Raw genomic sequence first — 18,112 nt, 5'->3', positions numbered from 1 at the left:
AATGCCGATGAAATCTTTATGAATCATTGGAGTGCAAATTCACTTAATCGCATAATATTGATTCATGAAATCATAAAATATATAGAAAGACAGGTAAATAAAAGGAAAAAAAAAAAAACAATGGTAACATACAGAAGTATTACAAACTACAGAAAATGACAATAAATGATAAAACTGAGTTTGTTAAATAGCAGCCTTGCTCAAATGCTTATGACAACAACACATCTGTTGCCGTAAACTTCAAAGTGGCAGTGGCAGTCCTTGGTTACTTAGAAACCATGTGAATAACATAACAGAATATGCATCAACTATCCAAATACAGAAAAAATAAAAATAAAAAGGTACAAACAAGGAAAATCAATTATCATTTAAATATAGGGATTTTTACAGTCCAATTCCTTCAAAATACGTATGTTCTTACCAAAAAGTTCCTGGGCGTTTTGAAATCACCAGAACATGCTATTTGGAAGTTGAAATGACCAAGATGTCCTCATTCACTTTTTCTTCTAAAGAGTGGAGTTTAGGCTTGTGGGTCCATGTGTTGTTTGTATGACATCCAACCCTTCCAGCAAGTATACCCCATCATGATGATCTGAAAATAAAAAATTAAGGAGATCCAATTATTGGTGAGCCACAATCATAAAGAAAAGGAAAACAAAATTACACCATCCAGAAAACAAAAAAAATTCATGTATGGCCCACCTGATGTTGGATCCACATGTTTTTTAGTTTCTCTGATCATCATGATAAGGTGTACCTGTTGAACGAGTTGGATGTCACGCACAATCCACGTGGGCCCACAATGCGCTATTCCAATGGATTTTATAAAAGAAGTAAATAGTAGCGATTCAGTCATTTCATCCCCCGAAAAAGAACTTTCTGGTGCTTACCAATTGTCTAGGCACTGTTCAGTAAAATCAGAATTCTGAGGAATTCTGCGGTTAAAATCCCAATAAATACATTTATTGTACCCAATTCACAGTATCGATGCTCTACCAAATTGGGAAGCTCGGATAGATTGATATGTATTGGATTTGAGTACAGAATACTAATATTTTTAAATGCTCAAAAGAAATTAACTACAAAGTTATGAGATATCTAAGCCTCTGCTACCCCTTGAGAATGATGTATTCTTTTCCTATCTTTCCCTACTTTCTGAATTGTCTCAACTCCATCTTCCCCTTCCTTTCGAGTTTCAATCCTTGCAAAAATGGGTTTAGGTTCTGCCATGACCTGCCCAGCTTCTAGTGCTCCCCATTTGGTATCGCTCTGCAAAGGCAAGACGGCGAGATTAATAATAAGAAAACAAATTCACAACCAACAGGTAGGACAAACATATGAAAGAAGAGTATCTATAGTATGCGTATGTTTCAGTTTGTAAAAGTGGGTTCCATGTTTCACTGATCCAAACTGTTGGATATGATGGCCCCACTGGATGGCCTATAAACAATCTCTCACATGGGAAAAGTGCTAACCATTCAATTGCTGGTCAGCAATACAGGGTCAAAAGTGAAAGCACAACATTGGTCCATATTCAACCAAGGGCATGGGGCATTGCATGCATCCGCAGGGACCTTAAAAAGGGGTGGGGACACCCTGTCATCATATCAATACACAGAGAGAGAGAGAGAGAGAGAGAGAGAGAGAGAGAGAGAGCCAGTTCTCATGAAAACTCGTGAGAACATTTTCAGAACTCATCACACGTGATGTGGGCTCAAAATCTGAACCGTCCATGTGATGCAGCGCCCCATGAAACCCCTGGGGCCTGACTTTTACCCTTATCCAAAACTTTGGTGGGCCATGGAAAAAGAGAGACAAATCAAGGGAGGAAATAATTTCCTTTTTCCATGGCCCACCAAAGTTTTGGATCAAAGTGAAAGTTGGGCTCCGAGGATTTCATGGGGTGATGCATCACATGGACGGTTCAGATTTTGGGCCCACATCACGTGTGATGAGTTCTGAAAAAGTTCTCATGAGTTCTTGTGAGAACCGGTGTGCAGGTGAGCTTTTTTTAGACTACATTTTTAAATCTTTGAAAGTAAAACTATGCAATTAGTTAATATTTGATGCCTAAAATGCCCCTTGTATAAAGGAAAGGAAGAAACAGTATTGTAGTCTTTCTCATCAATAAACATACTCTTTAGTAGGATTTTATGCAGATGGAGATGGGTTAGATGAAACAATCTGTTAATACAATGGGCCTCACCATTGATGGGGGACACTAGAAATCTCCCAACTCTGAAGATCCCAACCCTTTGATATTACGGCCTACAAATAAATGTCGAGAGAAAAATACAACAATGGACCACTTTCAACAGGTAAAAAGGAAAAATATCAAAGATTTATAATTTTCCAATCTGGAGGCTTTGGAAGACATCACCCATTCCCTGTGAGTGGGCCCATCATATCACCTGTTGGGTCATCAAACAATAGGCCCACATGCATAAAATCCAACTTGTCATCACCCATTCCCTGTGAGTGGGCCCATCATATCACCTGTTGGGTCATCAAACAATAGGCCCACATGCATAAAATCCAACTTGTCAGTAAACTATGCACTTGCAGATGACCAGGACCCTCCAAGTCCTTAAACGAGTAAATAGCAAGTAAGCCATAGACTATTGAAGTCAATCATAGTCCGTACTTGGGTCATGTGAATCAGCATTGGATAAGTGTAAGACCTATCTCAGGAGGTAAGACCATTCCAGACCATTAAGGTCCTTTTTTTTTCCCCCATATAAATGATCCTAAAACTTGAATGTAAATTACTAAGCATCCTAAGATTGTAGTCATGCATTGAGTGAACAGCTAGGATTGTTTGCAGTGTACTTTGCATGACCTGTTCATGGCAGGGCCTGACTTTTGAATGGTTCCAATCACCCATACATGTATCCAACTAGAGAACTATGAATTCATTTCAATAGTCCACAAACCAGGCCTCTTTCAAAATGCCTCAGCGTCAAGTGCCAAAAACAGACACCCACATGAGCCAATATGGTAAATGAATGTGGAACCCAGGACATTCGTCAGATGGTCCCCTCAATGCATATGTCACGCCCTAAAAATCAGGCTGGTCCACTAATCAAAGATAGCAATACACATGTATGTTGAATCTTGATCACAGTTATCTTTTCTCTAGGCATCCATTTATCTGTACATGTAATGATAAATGGACAATTTGGACCTCCGGACTGACCGATGTTGAAAAGATTGTTGAGAAATGGAGCCACATCTGGGGCCGCGCACGACCGGTCGTGGCCCCTGCTCGACTGGTCGTGGAGCCCGCTCGACCGGTCGTGACCAGTTGTGGACTGGCACGACTCGAACTCCAGTGAGCATCAGTTTTTTTGGTCCGAGCTGTTCGACCGATCGTGGGCCATGCACAACCAGTCATGGGGTCCGCTCGACCGGTCGTGTTTACGCAGATTCGTTTCCGAATCTGATGCGGACTGCGGATTTCTGTGTCGCCTTTCGCAAGGGTGCGAAAGGGAAGTTGCCAAAACTATAAATTGGGGTCCCTAGGGCTATTCTAGGGTTAATGTGAATATTGAGAAATATTTCTAAGGTGTGGGCAAGGGATTTTCTATGTTCTTCCAAGGGAGAGGTTAGTATATTGCCTTGTAATCTTCGTTTGTCTTCATAGTGGAAGTTTGCATCCGTGGTTTTTTACCCTAGTTTGAGGTTTTTCCACGTATATCTTGTCTTGTGGTTTGTTTGGATTGCTTTGATCTGTTTCTAGTTTATATTTCTTCTTGTTTATCGTTTGTGGGTGAGGCCTGAGATTGGCTCTAGGCTCACTGCGTTGTTGGCGTGCTGCGCAACAAATATGGACATCCTTATGAATGGTCCTAATTGTTAGTGGGTCGGGGAGTGCAACTTCCACATCATTTAGTGTTGGGGAGTTTGTGTTCTGCACTTAAAGACATCGTTAGTGGTTTTAGAATGGGTCTTGTTATACAAAGGGCTAGACTATGGTGACTGTTAGCTGCAATTTCCAAGTTATTTCTCATCCACTGTCCACATGCAGGACGTCCAAACTGTCCAAATTGAGGCTTCATGTGGATGGAGCATAGCTTGAAAGGTGAACTAGTTAAATCATCTTAACACTCAATTTGGGTTGTTCAATTTAGAACACTGACCATTTTATTTCTTTTGGCACCAATTTATAGCCAGCAATTGGATAGAATTGTTCTATAAGCATGATTTTTGGCTGTGTTCCATCCACAGTGGGTACTACGATTTGGGTAATCTAGATCGACATGCATGTGCCATGCGTAACATGATGATGCGCATAAAATGGTGGTAAACACGACCATAGTCTTCTCCATGTGTAAAGAGAACTGTTTTAGTAGGCCAGGGATATGACTCTCCATTTCTCAAAACTTTAGGATATGGATGCGGTTAAGAATGCAACTTATCCCATTTGTAACATGCTATTTATATTTAGTTGAGTGATTATTACTAAAATATTTCACCAGTTATGTTTAGTTTTGTTAAACAGGGTATTGCTTTTAGTCCAAGTCTACAATTTTTAATGAAGTTGTTAATGTTTACAATTTTGCTGTATAAAAAATACACAAGGCACCATTTGGATGGAAATCCAGAAATAGTTTCTAGAAATTCCATCATGTGGAAATGCAGTTCTGGAATTGCAACTTTTAACAACTCTGTGTGTGTGTTTCTTATAATGCTGTTTGGACGTCACTATCTGAAAATCAACTCAGGAAAAGTCAACGCAATAAGCAACACTAACACATCTTTTGAGCCCCATAATTAATGCAGGATGTCATCAAATCTCCTTATTAGGACTAAACCTCAATTTGAGAATAGGATAATCCAAGAAGTTATTTGGGGCATAGCATTTCCAGTTTCCTGTGTTGTAATTCGAGTTTAAGAAGAGAAGTACAGAAACGCTCCACATGAATTCCCCCCAACACACTTCACAAACAGCACATGTGCCAATCTAGCATGTGTAGAACATATAATAGGTACATAACATGGCTCCACAATGTAGATAAAATGAAGTTCAGGCTAAGATAAACTAGTGTTAAACTCTTTTTGCACATGGGTGGCCCATATGATGAATGGACTAGCCATCAGTAGCCTACAAATATTCTTAGCTGCATGTGAAGTGCAGGAGGGAGGGGATGCATGTGAGGTAGCAAACCACATATAATTCTTTTCATGCAACAGGGCTTGCCTAATGAGTGTACAGGCTTGATTTCAGATAAGCTTTTTCCTAAACACTCAATTTGTTTTCCTAAAGGGTGGCCAACCCATTGGGCAGGTTGACTTGATTTTTTTGGTCAACTTCATATGTCCATCCACCTTATGCATGTGTTGCACATCCTACACTCTTCCCACGTTACCATATCTCCTTGATCACTTACAAGAGTACGAATCTGAGAAATGCAAACATAATTATGTTGAGATAGATAACGCCTTTGAATCTGACTTCTATACCAAGGAAGTATCGACGATGACCCAGATCTTTTTTGAGAAAATGCTATTGAAGATACTTCCTTAATTCTTCAATCCCGTTGTTGTCACTTCCAATAACAACAATATTGTTCACATATACTACAAGCACAATGAGACTTGAGATACCTTTTCGTACAAAAATGGAATGATCAACATGACTTCAAACACGACCATAGTTTTTAATACAACCTTGATGAACTTGTCAAGCCATGCACGTGGTGGAGATTATTTTAACCCATAAATTGTCTTTTGTAGTTTACGGACTTTGCAAGACTCCTCCAGAGCAACAAATTGAGGAGGTTGCTCCATACAAACTTTTTTGTAAGGTCAAATTGAAGGAAGGCATTTTTTACGTCATGTTGGAATAGGGGCCAACCATGATTAACAACTGCAGATAGCATAATCCGAATGAAATTTGTTAAACGGCTACATGATGCTAATCTTGAGGGCCTATGAGAATCAACAATGAGAAGAAGAAAGAAGGTAAGAAAGTTGGAAGAGGAGAAACAATGAGAGAGAGAGAGAGAGAGAGAGAGAGAGAGAGAGAGAGTATTAGTGCACTTATTTGTGTACCTTGTTTGTCAATCACGTGAGTCCATGTGTCAAGGAGTTGGTTGAGCCCCACGAAGCTGAAGACCGAAGACACAAGCGGACATGGAGCATCAAAGAGCAAAAAACATGTATATGAGGTACATTGGTGACCCTAACCCTTGACGCAAAACCCATGCATCTAGATGATAATAAACTTAATAGGTAAACCCTTGGTGATCAGCCCTTAGCCATAGAAGCCCAATTGGAACATAATATGTAAGGTTAAAAGAGGTGCGAGTTGTTGTGAAACAAACTGCCCAAACAGCAGCCATCGAGCGATCTTTGATCAATGGGTCGATCGATCTATACTTGATCGATGCTCGAGCGATCGAACAAGGCTAATACTATTGAGCGACATATCTGGCCAAATTCGAAGCCACCGAACGATCTTCGATCGATATCGATTAATCGGGCTTGAGTGATCGAATAGGGCCAAAAATATCCAACGACATATCTGGCTGAATTCGAATTAAGTTTGATTGAACGATAGCTCAATCAATTGATCGACAAGAGCCGAATCTACCCCTTTTTTTATTGTTGGAACCTGGTCCTATATATAGGATATTCGGTATTTGGCCTTTCTGATGGGTTTTTGGTGCAATAGAAGCATAGGACACTCCCCACTCATATCCTACATTCCTAACCTCTAAATCCATGAGTTTGGATTCATCTTCTTGAGCTTAACTACTCTAATGAGGATTCCAACCTCAATGTTGAAAATGAATTGAATCTCCATCTTGTTCTAGAGATTAGACCTAGGCTTATTGGCAAATCCTTCGTCTAAACCCTCTAGAACACCGATCTAGGTGAATCTCCTAGGATTAAAACTCTTCCATTAGTTGTAGGAGATTTCACCTTTCTCCCATCACCATGGTCACCTCAATGGAGCATTGCATGCAAGGTGTTTGATCTTGGAGCTAAAGCATTGGCAAGCATCGACATTAATGATCGGGAGAACAAAAGGGGAGTTGATTGAAGCACGGGATAACATCGATCAAGCAACGAAAGAAGGCGTTACAAAAAGGTCTCAATCTGACAAGTTGTCAATTGTAAGAGTCCACGCACTCCTTCCTTGTGTAGGATTGAGTGTAGAATTTGTAACTCAAACTCATGTAGTTTCTTGTGTAGGACCGTATCACCTCCGACACGGGTGAGTACGTGAGTAAGTCCTTAAGTAGGCCATCGACATGGGTGTGTACGTAGGCAAGTCCTTGTGTAAGCCACCGACACGGGTATGTACGTGGGCAAGTCCTTGCGTAGGCCACCGACACATGTGAGTACGTGGGTAAGTCCTTTTGTAGGCCTTTGACGGGAGTGTACACTTGTATAGGTTAGAGGTAAACCCGATTTAAAACCTCCGATAGTGAATACCAGTACACTCAGGAAGAGTGCGTTCGCCGGGAGTGGAGTAAGGAAAACGAACCACTATACATGCTTATGTTTGGGATTGTCAAATGAGCACATTTCTAATTATGTTTATGTGATTGTTTAGTTGAATTATATGTATGCATGATTAGATGAACGCTATGATTGGAATAGTTAGCACATCCCACACACATGTACACTATCGTTTATAGACTAGTTGCGTAATTGGTATATCTTATGTATTCTATGTGATTGGACCCACTATTGGCTTGAAAGCCTTAGTGTTAATTGCTTTCTTAGTTTAAATTGACATTTTAATTCAAGTAGGCAACTATGTTTTAATTGACATAATTTTTATTAGTCCAATTCACATTCCCCCCTCTAGGACAACCATTCATTCTATAGTTCCGCCAAGCTTCTGCATGCAGTGGTAGACTATTCCACGCAATTTCAATTATTATCAGAGCGGGTTCCTCCTGAAAGGCTTAACTGCCCAGAGCAAGATCCGTAGGAGCTTAAGAATGATGTCTACTCAAGAGGGGTGTTGTCGTCACACGACTGCCTTATTTTGATGGGTCTAAGTACACCTATTGGAAGGCTAGGATGAGAGACTTTCTAAGATCCCTTGACCCTATGGTTTGGGCAATTGTTGAACAAGGATAGACTATGCCCGTAGAACAAGTTATGGTTGATGGTAGAACCATTAGCGCTCCCAAAGATAAATCCAAATGGAGCGCGGATGAGAGAGTGTAGTATACCTATGATGCCAAAGCTCTCAATGCTATTTACTGTGCCGTTTCTTCTAATGAATTTAAACATATTTGCATATGTGAAATGGGTAAGCAAGTGTGTGATATATTGGAAGTCACCTGTGAGGGAACTAGCACAGTAAAGAGATTGAAGCATCAACTCTTAATGACCTAATTCAAAAACATAAGAATGAAAGAGTCTAATACTTTCATGGAGTTCTATTTTAAGTTTAATGATATTTATAACTCCATGTAGGGTTTAGGAGAGAGGATCCCGGATGGTCGTATATGTGGGAAAATAGTTAGATCCTTTCCAGATAGGTTTACTTCCAAGATAACCTCCATAGAAAAGTGTAGGAATATAGACGAGATGAATGTAGAAGAACTCTTAGGTTTCCTACAAATATATGAACTACACTTTAAGGCCCTCACTAGTGCAAAGAAACTAACTGTCCTTAAAACATCTTATAAGTATTCACATAGGCATAACGTTGTTACATCTCATGGTGATAGTGATGTTGTGGATGAGGAAGATAAATTATCTAGAAGATTTAAAAATTTCCTCAAGTTTAGTAAATGAAAGAGTTGTGACACAAACGGTATATCGGTTGAACTTGTGTGTAAAGGCAAATTTTTCAAAAGACACAGTGTAACCCAGTGTTCCAACTGTGAGGGTGTTGGTGCACAAAAAGCTTTGCAGACTACCAGTCCTAGAGTGTTGCATCTATAGATTCCAAGTCCCAGAATGCTGCATTTGCAGACAACCAGTACCAGAGGACTGTTGTGCAGAAACAAACTCTTAGTCCCAGAGAACTGTTGCGCTAGACTCCACTATCGCGCGGAAATAGACTTCACAGAAGACTTGTTGCGCGGAAATAGACTTCACAGGAGACCTGTTGCATGGGTAGACCTGTTGTGTGGAGGTTCTATTGTGCGCAATGGGGCCAGTGGCACATAGATCGAGGCTCCACATGTGTGAAAGCCTATAAATACCTCCTCCCACTCTCATTTGGATCATTGGAAGTTTCAGAGAGGTGCCAGAAGCAAGGAGAGAGTGAGAGAGAGGAGCAGGTATTGGGAAGACGCCCTGCCTGTTGCGTGCCCGCACAACAGGGATGCACTGCATGCCGGCACGATAAAAGGCCTCCACAACCCTATGCTTTGCAGTTTTGTGGGTTCCCTTCGTAGTTCGATTTTCGATGTATATACCTCTCGAATGTTGGCTCGAAGCAAGGGATCTTGGACCCGCACAACCCGTCTGTCGCTCTGACGGACACCAAATACGCTGAAATGCTGCCGAAATCGCTATTGAATTGATTTTCCCTTCTTTCATTGCATTGATTCACTATACTTTGTTTCAGAATCACGGGAAACACGAGGATGTAATGTGATATCAGAATTAATGAAATCTATAATGATAAATGTTCTTTTATTTTCTTCGTCATTATTAAATGATAATTCCCCTATCGAAATACATTCGTTTCTTGTCGAAACAAAATGACGACTTCGCTGGGGATAATAACTCATTCAATATTAACTTAGAAATTATTTGGAGAATGATTATCATCAATCGACGACTCTCAATGGGAACATCCTCCCCTTCATCTCTAAAATAAAGTACAATTCGACTGAATCGAAATAACTAACACTTTGTTTCGATTACAAGTATTTCGTTCTTACACAATCGCAATGGCTTCGCTCTCGACTAACGTAGTTGTCTATTTCACACCCAATGGATTCGCTGTGGATCATATCGGCAATACGCAATCATCATCAAAGAAGGTATCACGAAAGACTAAATCAACTATGATCAGAAATAAGTGACATCGGGTAATGTCAGGGATGGACTCCGCTTCACCAATAGCGCAGCAGGACAATAAATAATGGATAGTGGTAACATCTAGAAGACAGAGATTTCAATCTCCTCTTGTAAGAAATGTGGTCCTGCCAAATACAGTTAAAGGATCGATTGTGCGAGATGTCGCAAGACGTAGCCACGCCTCAGTTACACATTCGTCTTATTCAAGGACTAAAAAGCCCATCACTCCAGAAAGTCTTCTAGTACCGCCAACTACAACTGTAAAGATATCTTCCACAAAATTATTACGAATTCATAAGAATAAAGGGAAATCCATCGCAGTAAGTGAATGTTTGCTTACAGTACCCCCTCTAAAGAATTTAATGCAAGCTCAGCAATCAAGAATACCGCGATTCGAGTTAGTCCTTCGAGGCGATAGTATACTAGTTTCGAATCAAACAACAATTCATTTTCCTCGACATCACCAACAACACAACGCTCATTTCCTCCTTCAATATCAGAGCGATCGAAGAATGAAGGAACGAAAGTCTTACCGGCAGACATCAATCAGCCTAATCAACTTTCGCCAAATGAGCATGTGGCTGAAAAAGTCCCTAACGTTCTAATAGCGATTGCCGTAAACAACATTGAACCACAAACAAACGGGGTACAATCCCAAGTGGTTAAATTTCATGGACCGATGCCTAATATTTCTTAAATCGTAACGCAGGAAGAAATCCGATAGATGGTCACTGAAACCATTCATCTAGAGAAGGAACGAGGTTAGAATAAAAGGTTCCGATACCAGACACCATATTCCCCTGAAATAGAAGAAGTACCATTTCCGGTTGACTTCAAACACCCGAACTTTCAGAGGTTTAATGGAAACGGATCGCCCGAAGAACATATGATACACTTCATAACAAAAATGGGAAACTTCTCTGTAATTCCTCAATATTGTTTACGATTATTCGGGTAATCTCTAACAGGGAAAGCCTTCAGATGGTATTCAGCCTTGAATCTAGAGTCTATTCATACTTGGGAACAGATGCAAGATGCTTTTATGGCAAACTTTTTCTCTCCCGACAGAGAAGTCAGTTTGACTGAATTAGCCTCTACTCGCTAACGAACAGCCGTGCAAGATTCTTGATCCTTTGATCCCGGAAAAGGTAATTGTTGATTTCTAGAGATGATAATTGTTGATATCAATTTTTGCAGGTCAACATTGGGGCCAGAATCATTATCGCGGCTGAATTATTATATATTAATGCTCAAGCCCAGGATTATTATTGCTGCGGCCGACAAAAAATGGCTCCAAAATTATATATATTCTAAAAAAGGCCATCGCAAAACTATTTCTGAGCCTTGTTTGACTCATCAAGCCATGGATCAGAATGAATAGGGCATTAAAGGTAAATGAGTTTTGATTGTAAAGATTCTTAGAGAAAATCTCATCCAATAAAAAGAGGGCAGATCAGGAACAGTTATACAATAGCTGTAATAAGCATACTATCACCTGAAACCCTATCAAATCACAAGTATATATGCTATCTTCAGCAAGCGACGATTATAAAGGAACAAATATATAAGCATGATCCTTCTGGGACAATAATTGGCAACAAGACAATAGCCACCTTATATCATTCTTATGACTGAATATTGTATCGGTCAACCAGTAGAATCATTCTTACAAACTGCTAAAGAATTATCGCCTTATATACATTACAAAGCATTGCCAATTATCAAGATATCATTGGTCATCGTTGATATTGCCAATGATCACTGACTATGAAATATTATTACAGAGCATCGACGATCGCTAAGACATAGTCTATTGCAGAATATTATTACAGATCAACATTGACAAGCTGATATTATCTCCTTGACAAAATGATATTATCACTTATCATTGTGTAATTATGATCATCAAGCACTGCCGAATTTTATCGCCTATCAATGATATTACCGACTATCGATCATCGCTGATTACACATCATTTATTATTATACTGATTCATCTTATACGACAGCGGTGAGCACCTACGCAGGCCAACCACGCATGAGACCTATATCTAATGCTCCAACAATTTACGACCCTAAACTGTGAATACTCCAACAACTTATGAGCCTAAATTGTGAATGCTCTAAAAACTTATGAGCATAAACTGTGAATGCTCCAATAACTTACGAGCCTAAACTGTGAATGCTCCAATAACTTATGAGCATAAACTGTGAATGTTCCAATAACTTACGAGCTTAAACTGCACTTGCTCTCTTGAGCCTAGCCCGAAATCGGCGGTAAATTACTTTTGCTCTCTTAAGCCCGGTTAAGTCAAGTTATGTTCAGTTGAAGTATGTCCAATCAAAGTTGTTTCCGCTCCAACACCTTATGAGCTTAAACTGTGTTTGCTCTTATGCGCCTAACTCGAAATGACATACTAATCTTATTGACTGAACTCTAAGATAGAGAATGCAATGCAAAGTGCACTGACAAGCAAAGAAAATGAAATGACTAAATCATTGTCATCTTATATACCGCAAGTTAAAGGGAACATGCAATTGAAATTGTTATACATACCAATTATTTCAGAATTGATAGACATTCCAAATTATTCTAAAGCTATTAATACAATGTGATTATTTCATAATTGTCAATATATTACAATTATTTTGAAGCCTTCAATATATCTTGAATTTACCAATACATCATGAAACTGAATTGGGAAATTGCGATATCCTGAGACATTAATTCTGATTAACTTGGCAAGAAAGATTATCACTCAAGATCCTGGAATATGCAGGCTATGAATGAAGGAGACATTCCTGATGAAAGAGATATTTAGTAGCTCAAGGATCGTCACAGTAGGAACAACATTAAAGGATAATTCCCTGGCCACAGTGCTCAAAGAAAGAGTTGTCGGATCTGATCGAAGGAACTGTTATAGCAGGAGCAACATTAAAAGACATTTTTCTGATTAAGATGCTCAAAGCTAGAGTCACCATAGCTGTCACAACGACAAGTTCCAATGAAAAGTGAATTGCACGAACAAGGGGAATCGAAACTGTGGAAGATGCAATTGCGGCCCTGTTTGTAGAAAGGCGTTCTACATCAATATATTTCCAGAAGTTGTTAGAAGGATTAACAGGATCTGATCAACCGCGATGAAGACAGAGTACTACCTGAAGAAAGCATTGTCATTACCATTGTCTACACCGTCGAAAACAATTACTTGACCACTCAGGGGCACTCAATCATCCCTTCGAGCTGAGCACGATTCCTTCGAGAGCGATTCCCTCGAGTGTGATCCTTCAATCTTCCGTTCGAGCTCAACTCACCGTTCGAGTAATCCTTCTCCGTTATACGACCAGCTCTACCTTCATGAAGAGTCCTTCTTTGTCGAAAAGATTTTTCTGCAGAAGAGGATCGATCCTCCATTTAATTTCATAAACAAATCAAAGAAGGATCGAGGGGGCATCTGTTGGTGCACAAAACGTGCTGCAGACTCCCACTCCCAGAGTGTTGCATTTGCAGACGCCCAGTCCCAGAATGTTGCATTTACAGACTCCCAGTCCCAGAGGACTGTTGTGCGGAAATAGACTCCCGGTCCCAAAGAACTGTTGCACCAGACTCTACTGTTGCGCAGAAATAGACTTCACAGGAGACCTGTTGCGCAGAAGTCCTATTGTGTGGAGGTTCTGTTGTAGGCAATGGGGCCAGTGGCACCTAGATTGAGGCTTCACACGTGTGAAAGCCTATAAATACCCCATCCCCCTCTCATTTGGATCATTAGAAGTTTCAGAGAGGTGCCAGAAGCAAGGAGAAAGCAAGAGAGAGAGGAGTAAGTATTGGGAAGACGCCGTGCCTGTTGCGCGCCCGCGCAATAAAAGGCCTCCACAGCCCTGTGCTTTGAAGTTTTGTGGGTTTCCTTCGCAATTTGATTTCCGATGTATATACCTCTGGAATGTCGGCTTGAAGCAAGGGATCTTGGACCCGCACAACCCCTCTGTCGCTCTGACGGACACCAAATACGCCTAAATGCTGCCGAAATCGCTATTGAATTGATTTTCCTTTCTTTCATTGCATTAATTCACTGTACTTTGTTTCAAAATCAAGGGAAACACGAGGATGTAATGTGAACTCAGAATTAATGAAATCTATGATGATGAATGTTCTTTTATTTTCTTCGTTATTATTGAATGATAATTCCCTTATCGAAATACATTCGTTTTTTGTCGAAATAGAGGGTTATGGACATGATGTCACTGATTGTGCTAACAAAGTAAGATCCAAAGGCAAGGATATGACGACAACATGGGATGATACGGAGGAGTTTGAATCTGATTAAGGAGACTCCTCTAGTGTTGAAGACCTTAGCCACTTACGTGTCTTAAGGGCCTCCAACACCATTTTCCTCCCCAGAGAATTAGAAGACCTCAACACCTTAGATAGGTGACATTAGAAGGTCCCTATGGGCGGGAATGGTAAATCAGAGGATTATAGCCTCATTGTGAGCTTATAGTTAAATCAGAGGATTTTAGCCTCATTTGTGCTTAATAGTTAAATTTGAGGATTCAGCCTCATTCATCTTGATAGTTTAAGCTTTAATGTTGCTTACTTTTGGTATTATATATTTGTAGCTTAGACTACCATTGGTCATTCCTATTTTTATTAGTACATCTCTTGAATGACCATAATAAGCATGTTCCTTGCTTTTAATGTTTATATGCATCATTTAATCTCATGTTAGTAAATGCATATAATAACATGTATGACTTATAGAGTTTCTTTTAATTTTACGTTTTATTGGTATATTCATGGAATTAACTCCGTCAAATACTGGCAAAAAGGAGAGAAAAATCAAGTCCCACCAAAACAAGTTAAATTTTGTTTTACAAGATTTGTTTGTTGTTGCAGGAATTGATGAAGGTAGGGGGAGCAATGCAAGCGTTACATGTCTAGTTTGTATCGAGTTGTAGATCTTTTGTAATATAACATGTACTATTTTGAGTTGTTTTCGCATGTCATTGGTATAGACCATGACATAGTCTAAGTTAGGTTTTTGACACGTAATTGATAAAGGGGGAGATTGTTAGTGCACTTATTTGTACACCTTGTTTGTCAATCACCCGAGTCCATGTGTCAGGAAGTTGGTTAGCCCTTGGAAGCTGAAGACCGAAGACACGAGTGGAAATGGAGCATCAAGGAGAAAAGAGCAGGTATGTGCGGTGCCTTGGCGACCTTAACCCTTAACCAAAACAACTCATAGCTCTATGTGATCCTAAACTAAATAGGTAAACCCTTGGTGATCATCCCTTAGCTTTAAAAGCCCAATTGGAACATTATATGTAAAGTTAAAAGAAGTGTGGGCTGCTGTAAAACAAACTGCCCAAACAATAGCCATCGATCAATCTCGGGCTCGAGTTATTGAACAGGGCCAAAACTGTCCACTGACATATCTGGACAAATTCGAAGCCATCGAGCGATCCTCAATCGATCTTAGTCGATTGGGCTTGAGCGATCGAACAAGGCCAAAACTATCCAGCGACATATCTGGCCAAATTCGAGTTAAGTTCGATCGATTGACAGCTCGATCAATTGATCGACAAGAGTCGAATTTGCCCCCCCCTTTTTTTTTGTTGAAACTTGGTTACTGTATATAGGACATTCAATATTTGGGCTTTCTGATGGATTTTTGATGTAATAGAAGCATAAGACACTCCCCACTCATATCCCACATTCCTAGCCTTTAGTTTGTATTCATCTTCTTAAGCTTAACCACTCTAATGAGGATTCCAACCTCGATGTTAAAGATGAACTCAATCTCCACCTTGGTCTACAGATTAGACCCAAGCTTATTGGAAAATCCTTCGTCTAAACCATCTAGAACACTCATCTAGGTGAATCCTCTATGATTAAAACATTTCCATTAGTTGTAGGATATTTCACCTTCCTCCCATCACCTTGGTCACCTCAATGGAGAATTGCATGCAAGGTGTTTGATCTTGGAGTTGAGGCATCGGCAAGCATCGATATCAGCGATCGGGGGAGCAAAAGGGGAGTTGATTGAAGCACGGGAGAGCATCAATCAAGCAACCCAAGAAGGTGCTACAAAAGGGGCTCAATCTGACAAGTTATCAATTGTAAGAGTCCACACACTTCTTCCTTGTGTAGGATTGAGTGTAGAGTTTGTAACCCAAACTTACGTAGGACCATATCGCCACCGACACAGGTGAGTACGTGTGTAAGTCCTCAAGTAGGCCACCAACATGGTGTGCATATGGGTAAGTCCTTGTGTAGGCCACCAACACAGGTGTGTACGTGGGAAGTCCTTGCGTAGGGCACCAACACGGGCGAGTACGTGGGTAAGTCCTTGTGTAGGCATCCGGCGGGAGTGTACGCTTGTATAGGTTAGATGTGAACCCGATTTAAAACATCTGATAGTTAATACCAGTACACCCAGGGAGAGTGTCTGCCGGGAGTAGAGTAGGGAAAACGAACCACTATACATGCTTGTATTTGGGATTATCAAATGAGTACACTTCTAATTATGCTTATGTGATTGTTTAGTTGAATGCTAGGATTAGAATAGTTAGCACATCCCACACACATGTACACTCATTTATAGACTAGTTGCGTAATTGGTATATCTTGTGTAGTCTATGTGATTGGACCCACTATTGGCTTGGAAGCGTTATGATGGGGACATCACGCCGCCCCCCCCTCTTACGCACATATGCAAGGAGGGCCGCACCATCGATCTGGATCGATGACGACGTTCAGGGAGGGCCTCCTAGTTAGAGGATTGCGTTTTAGTTCATTAGAGTGGACCCGATAGTCATGTGAACCCCACCATGGGTTCTCATGATCGTGACTCACTATTCTAATTAATCTAGTACTTTTGGTTTTGCTTATTATTGTTCTTAGGAATATCATGGACGGTTTAGATTGTTTTGATTAGTTGTTATTTTTTATTACTTTGTCTCCAAGTAATAGGTTGCGCACATGATGCGAGTTTTGGGGTATATGGTTTTATTATAAATAGGCACCCCTTGTATTTTTTTCTCAATGAAAATTAATCAAATTGCTGCGTTTTTCTGCTCCTCTAAATTCCCAAGTTGTGGAGATTCAATTGGTTGCGAAACCTTCCCTTCCTTAAAGGGCTGTCTACTGTGGTGTAAACCCACACCTATCCCGATTCGCCCCCACCTTCTTCCATCCATATTTCTTTCCTCCTACAAGCATTCCATCTGCAAATCCATCAATATTTGCAGGTATTTCTCTCTACAGCAGATTTCTAGAATCTGGCCCTGCAGAGGGCTGAAACTTCGGCGGAGCATCACACACAAACTGTGCATTGGATCGAGTTGAGATTTGGAGGTTTTGGAGTCCATCCCTAGTCGACCAGGGCCAAGGTGGCCTTTATTTGAATAGTAAGAGCCACAAACGTGCGGCCGGGATCACACGCACGTGCGTCTGGGCCATTGCTGCTATCCACACGTGCGACACTTCTTTGGTTCATCTCTCTCCTCTCTTTCACTCCTCTTTCACCCAAAATCCCTAAACCTAACCCTAAATTACTCAAATCCCCAATTTTATGCCCTTTCTTCAACCATAGCGTTCCTCGAATTGAAATTTCTGAATCCCTTGGATTGGGGAATTATTTTTGTGCATGTGTGGATGAATTTACCTTCCTTTGATTCTTATTTGGTCTATAATTTTAATTGATCCGGCCCTAGCATTCGTAGGCCTGGATCCCCATAAGATTCCCCTGGATCGAGTGTTTGAACTTTTGTGTGGGATGTGGAATTTTGTGTAATTGTTTATGGACTAATGTGATATAAAGCCTGAAAATCTTGCACATCATACTTGAATTTCATGTCCTGCATCACCTTAGTGTTAATTACCTTCTTAGTTTAAATTGGCAGTTAAGACCAATACTTCTCTTCTTAGGATTGGAATGTTAGGAATTATTGAGCCAATACTCACGCACTTTAGGTGGGACCTGCACATTATAGACCTAACGTATGCCTAGTAATATCTACTTTGTGGTGTGGGTGAGTAACCACATGCTTAGAGCATTGAGTTGGACTCCGCTTCAGGACCGATTTACCTATTGGTGCCTAATTCG

General features: G+C 40.4%; 1 protein-coding gene across 1 annotated transcript in view; it reads right to left on the bottom strand.

Moving 5' to 3' along the window:
• Window positions 1–334: 334 nt before the first annotated feature.
• Window positions 335–18,112, bottom strand: part of LOC131229376 (methionine--tRNA ligase, chloroplastic/mitochondrial) — a 143,217-nt gene continuing 125,439 nt past the window's right edge. The window contains exon 12 of the mRNA XM_058225317.1: window positions 335–1,269. Coding sequence (XP_058081300.1) covers window positions 1,099–1,269 — 171 coding nt within the window. The 3' untranslated portion in view covers window positions 335–1,098. The remainder of the gene's footprint in view (window positions 1,270–18,112) is intronic.

The sequence above is a fragment of the Magnolia sinica genome, chromosome 16 (assembly GCF_029962835.1).
Source record: "Magnolia sinica isolate HGM2019 chromosome 16, MsV1, whole genome shotgun sequence".
NCBI classification, from domain to species: Eukaryota; Viridiplantae; Streptophyta; class Magnoliopsida; order Magnoliales; family Magnoliaceae; genus Magnolia; species Magnolia sinica.
Note: the sequence above shows the minus strand (reverse complement) of the source record. Positions and strands in the feature narration are given on the sequence as shown.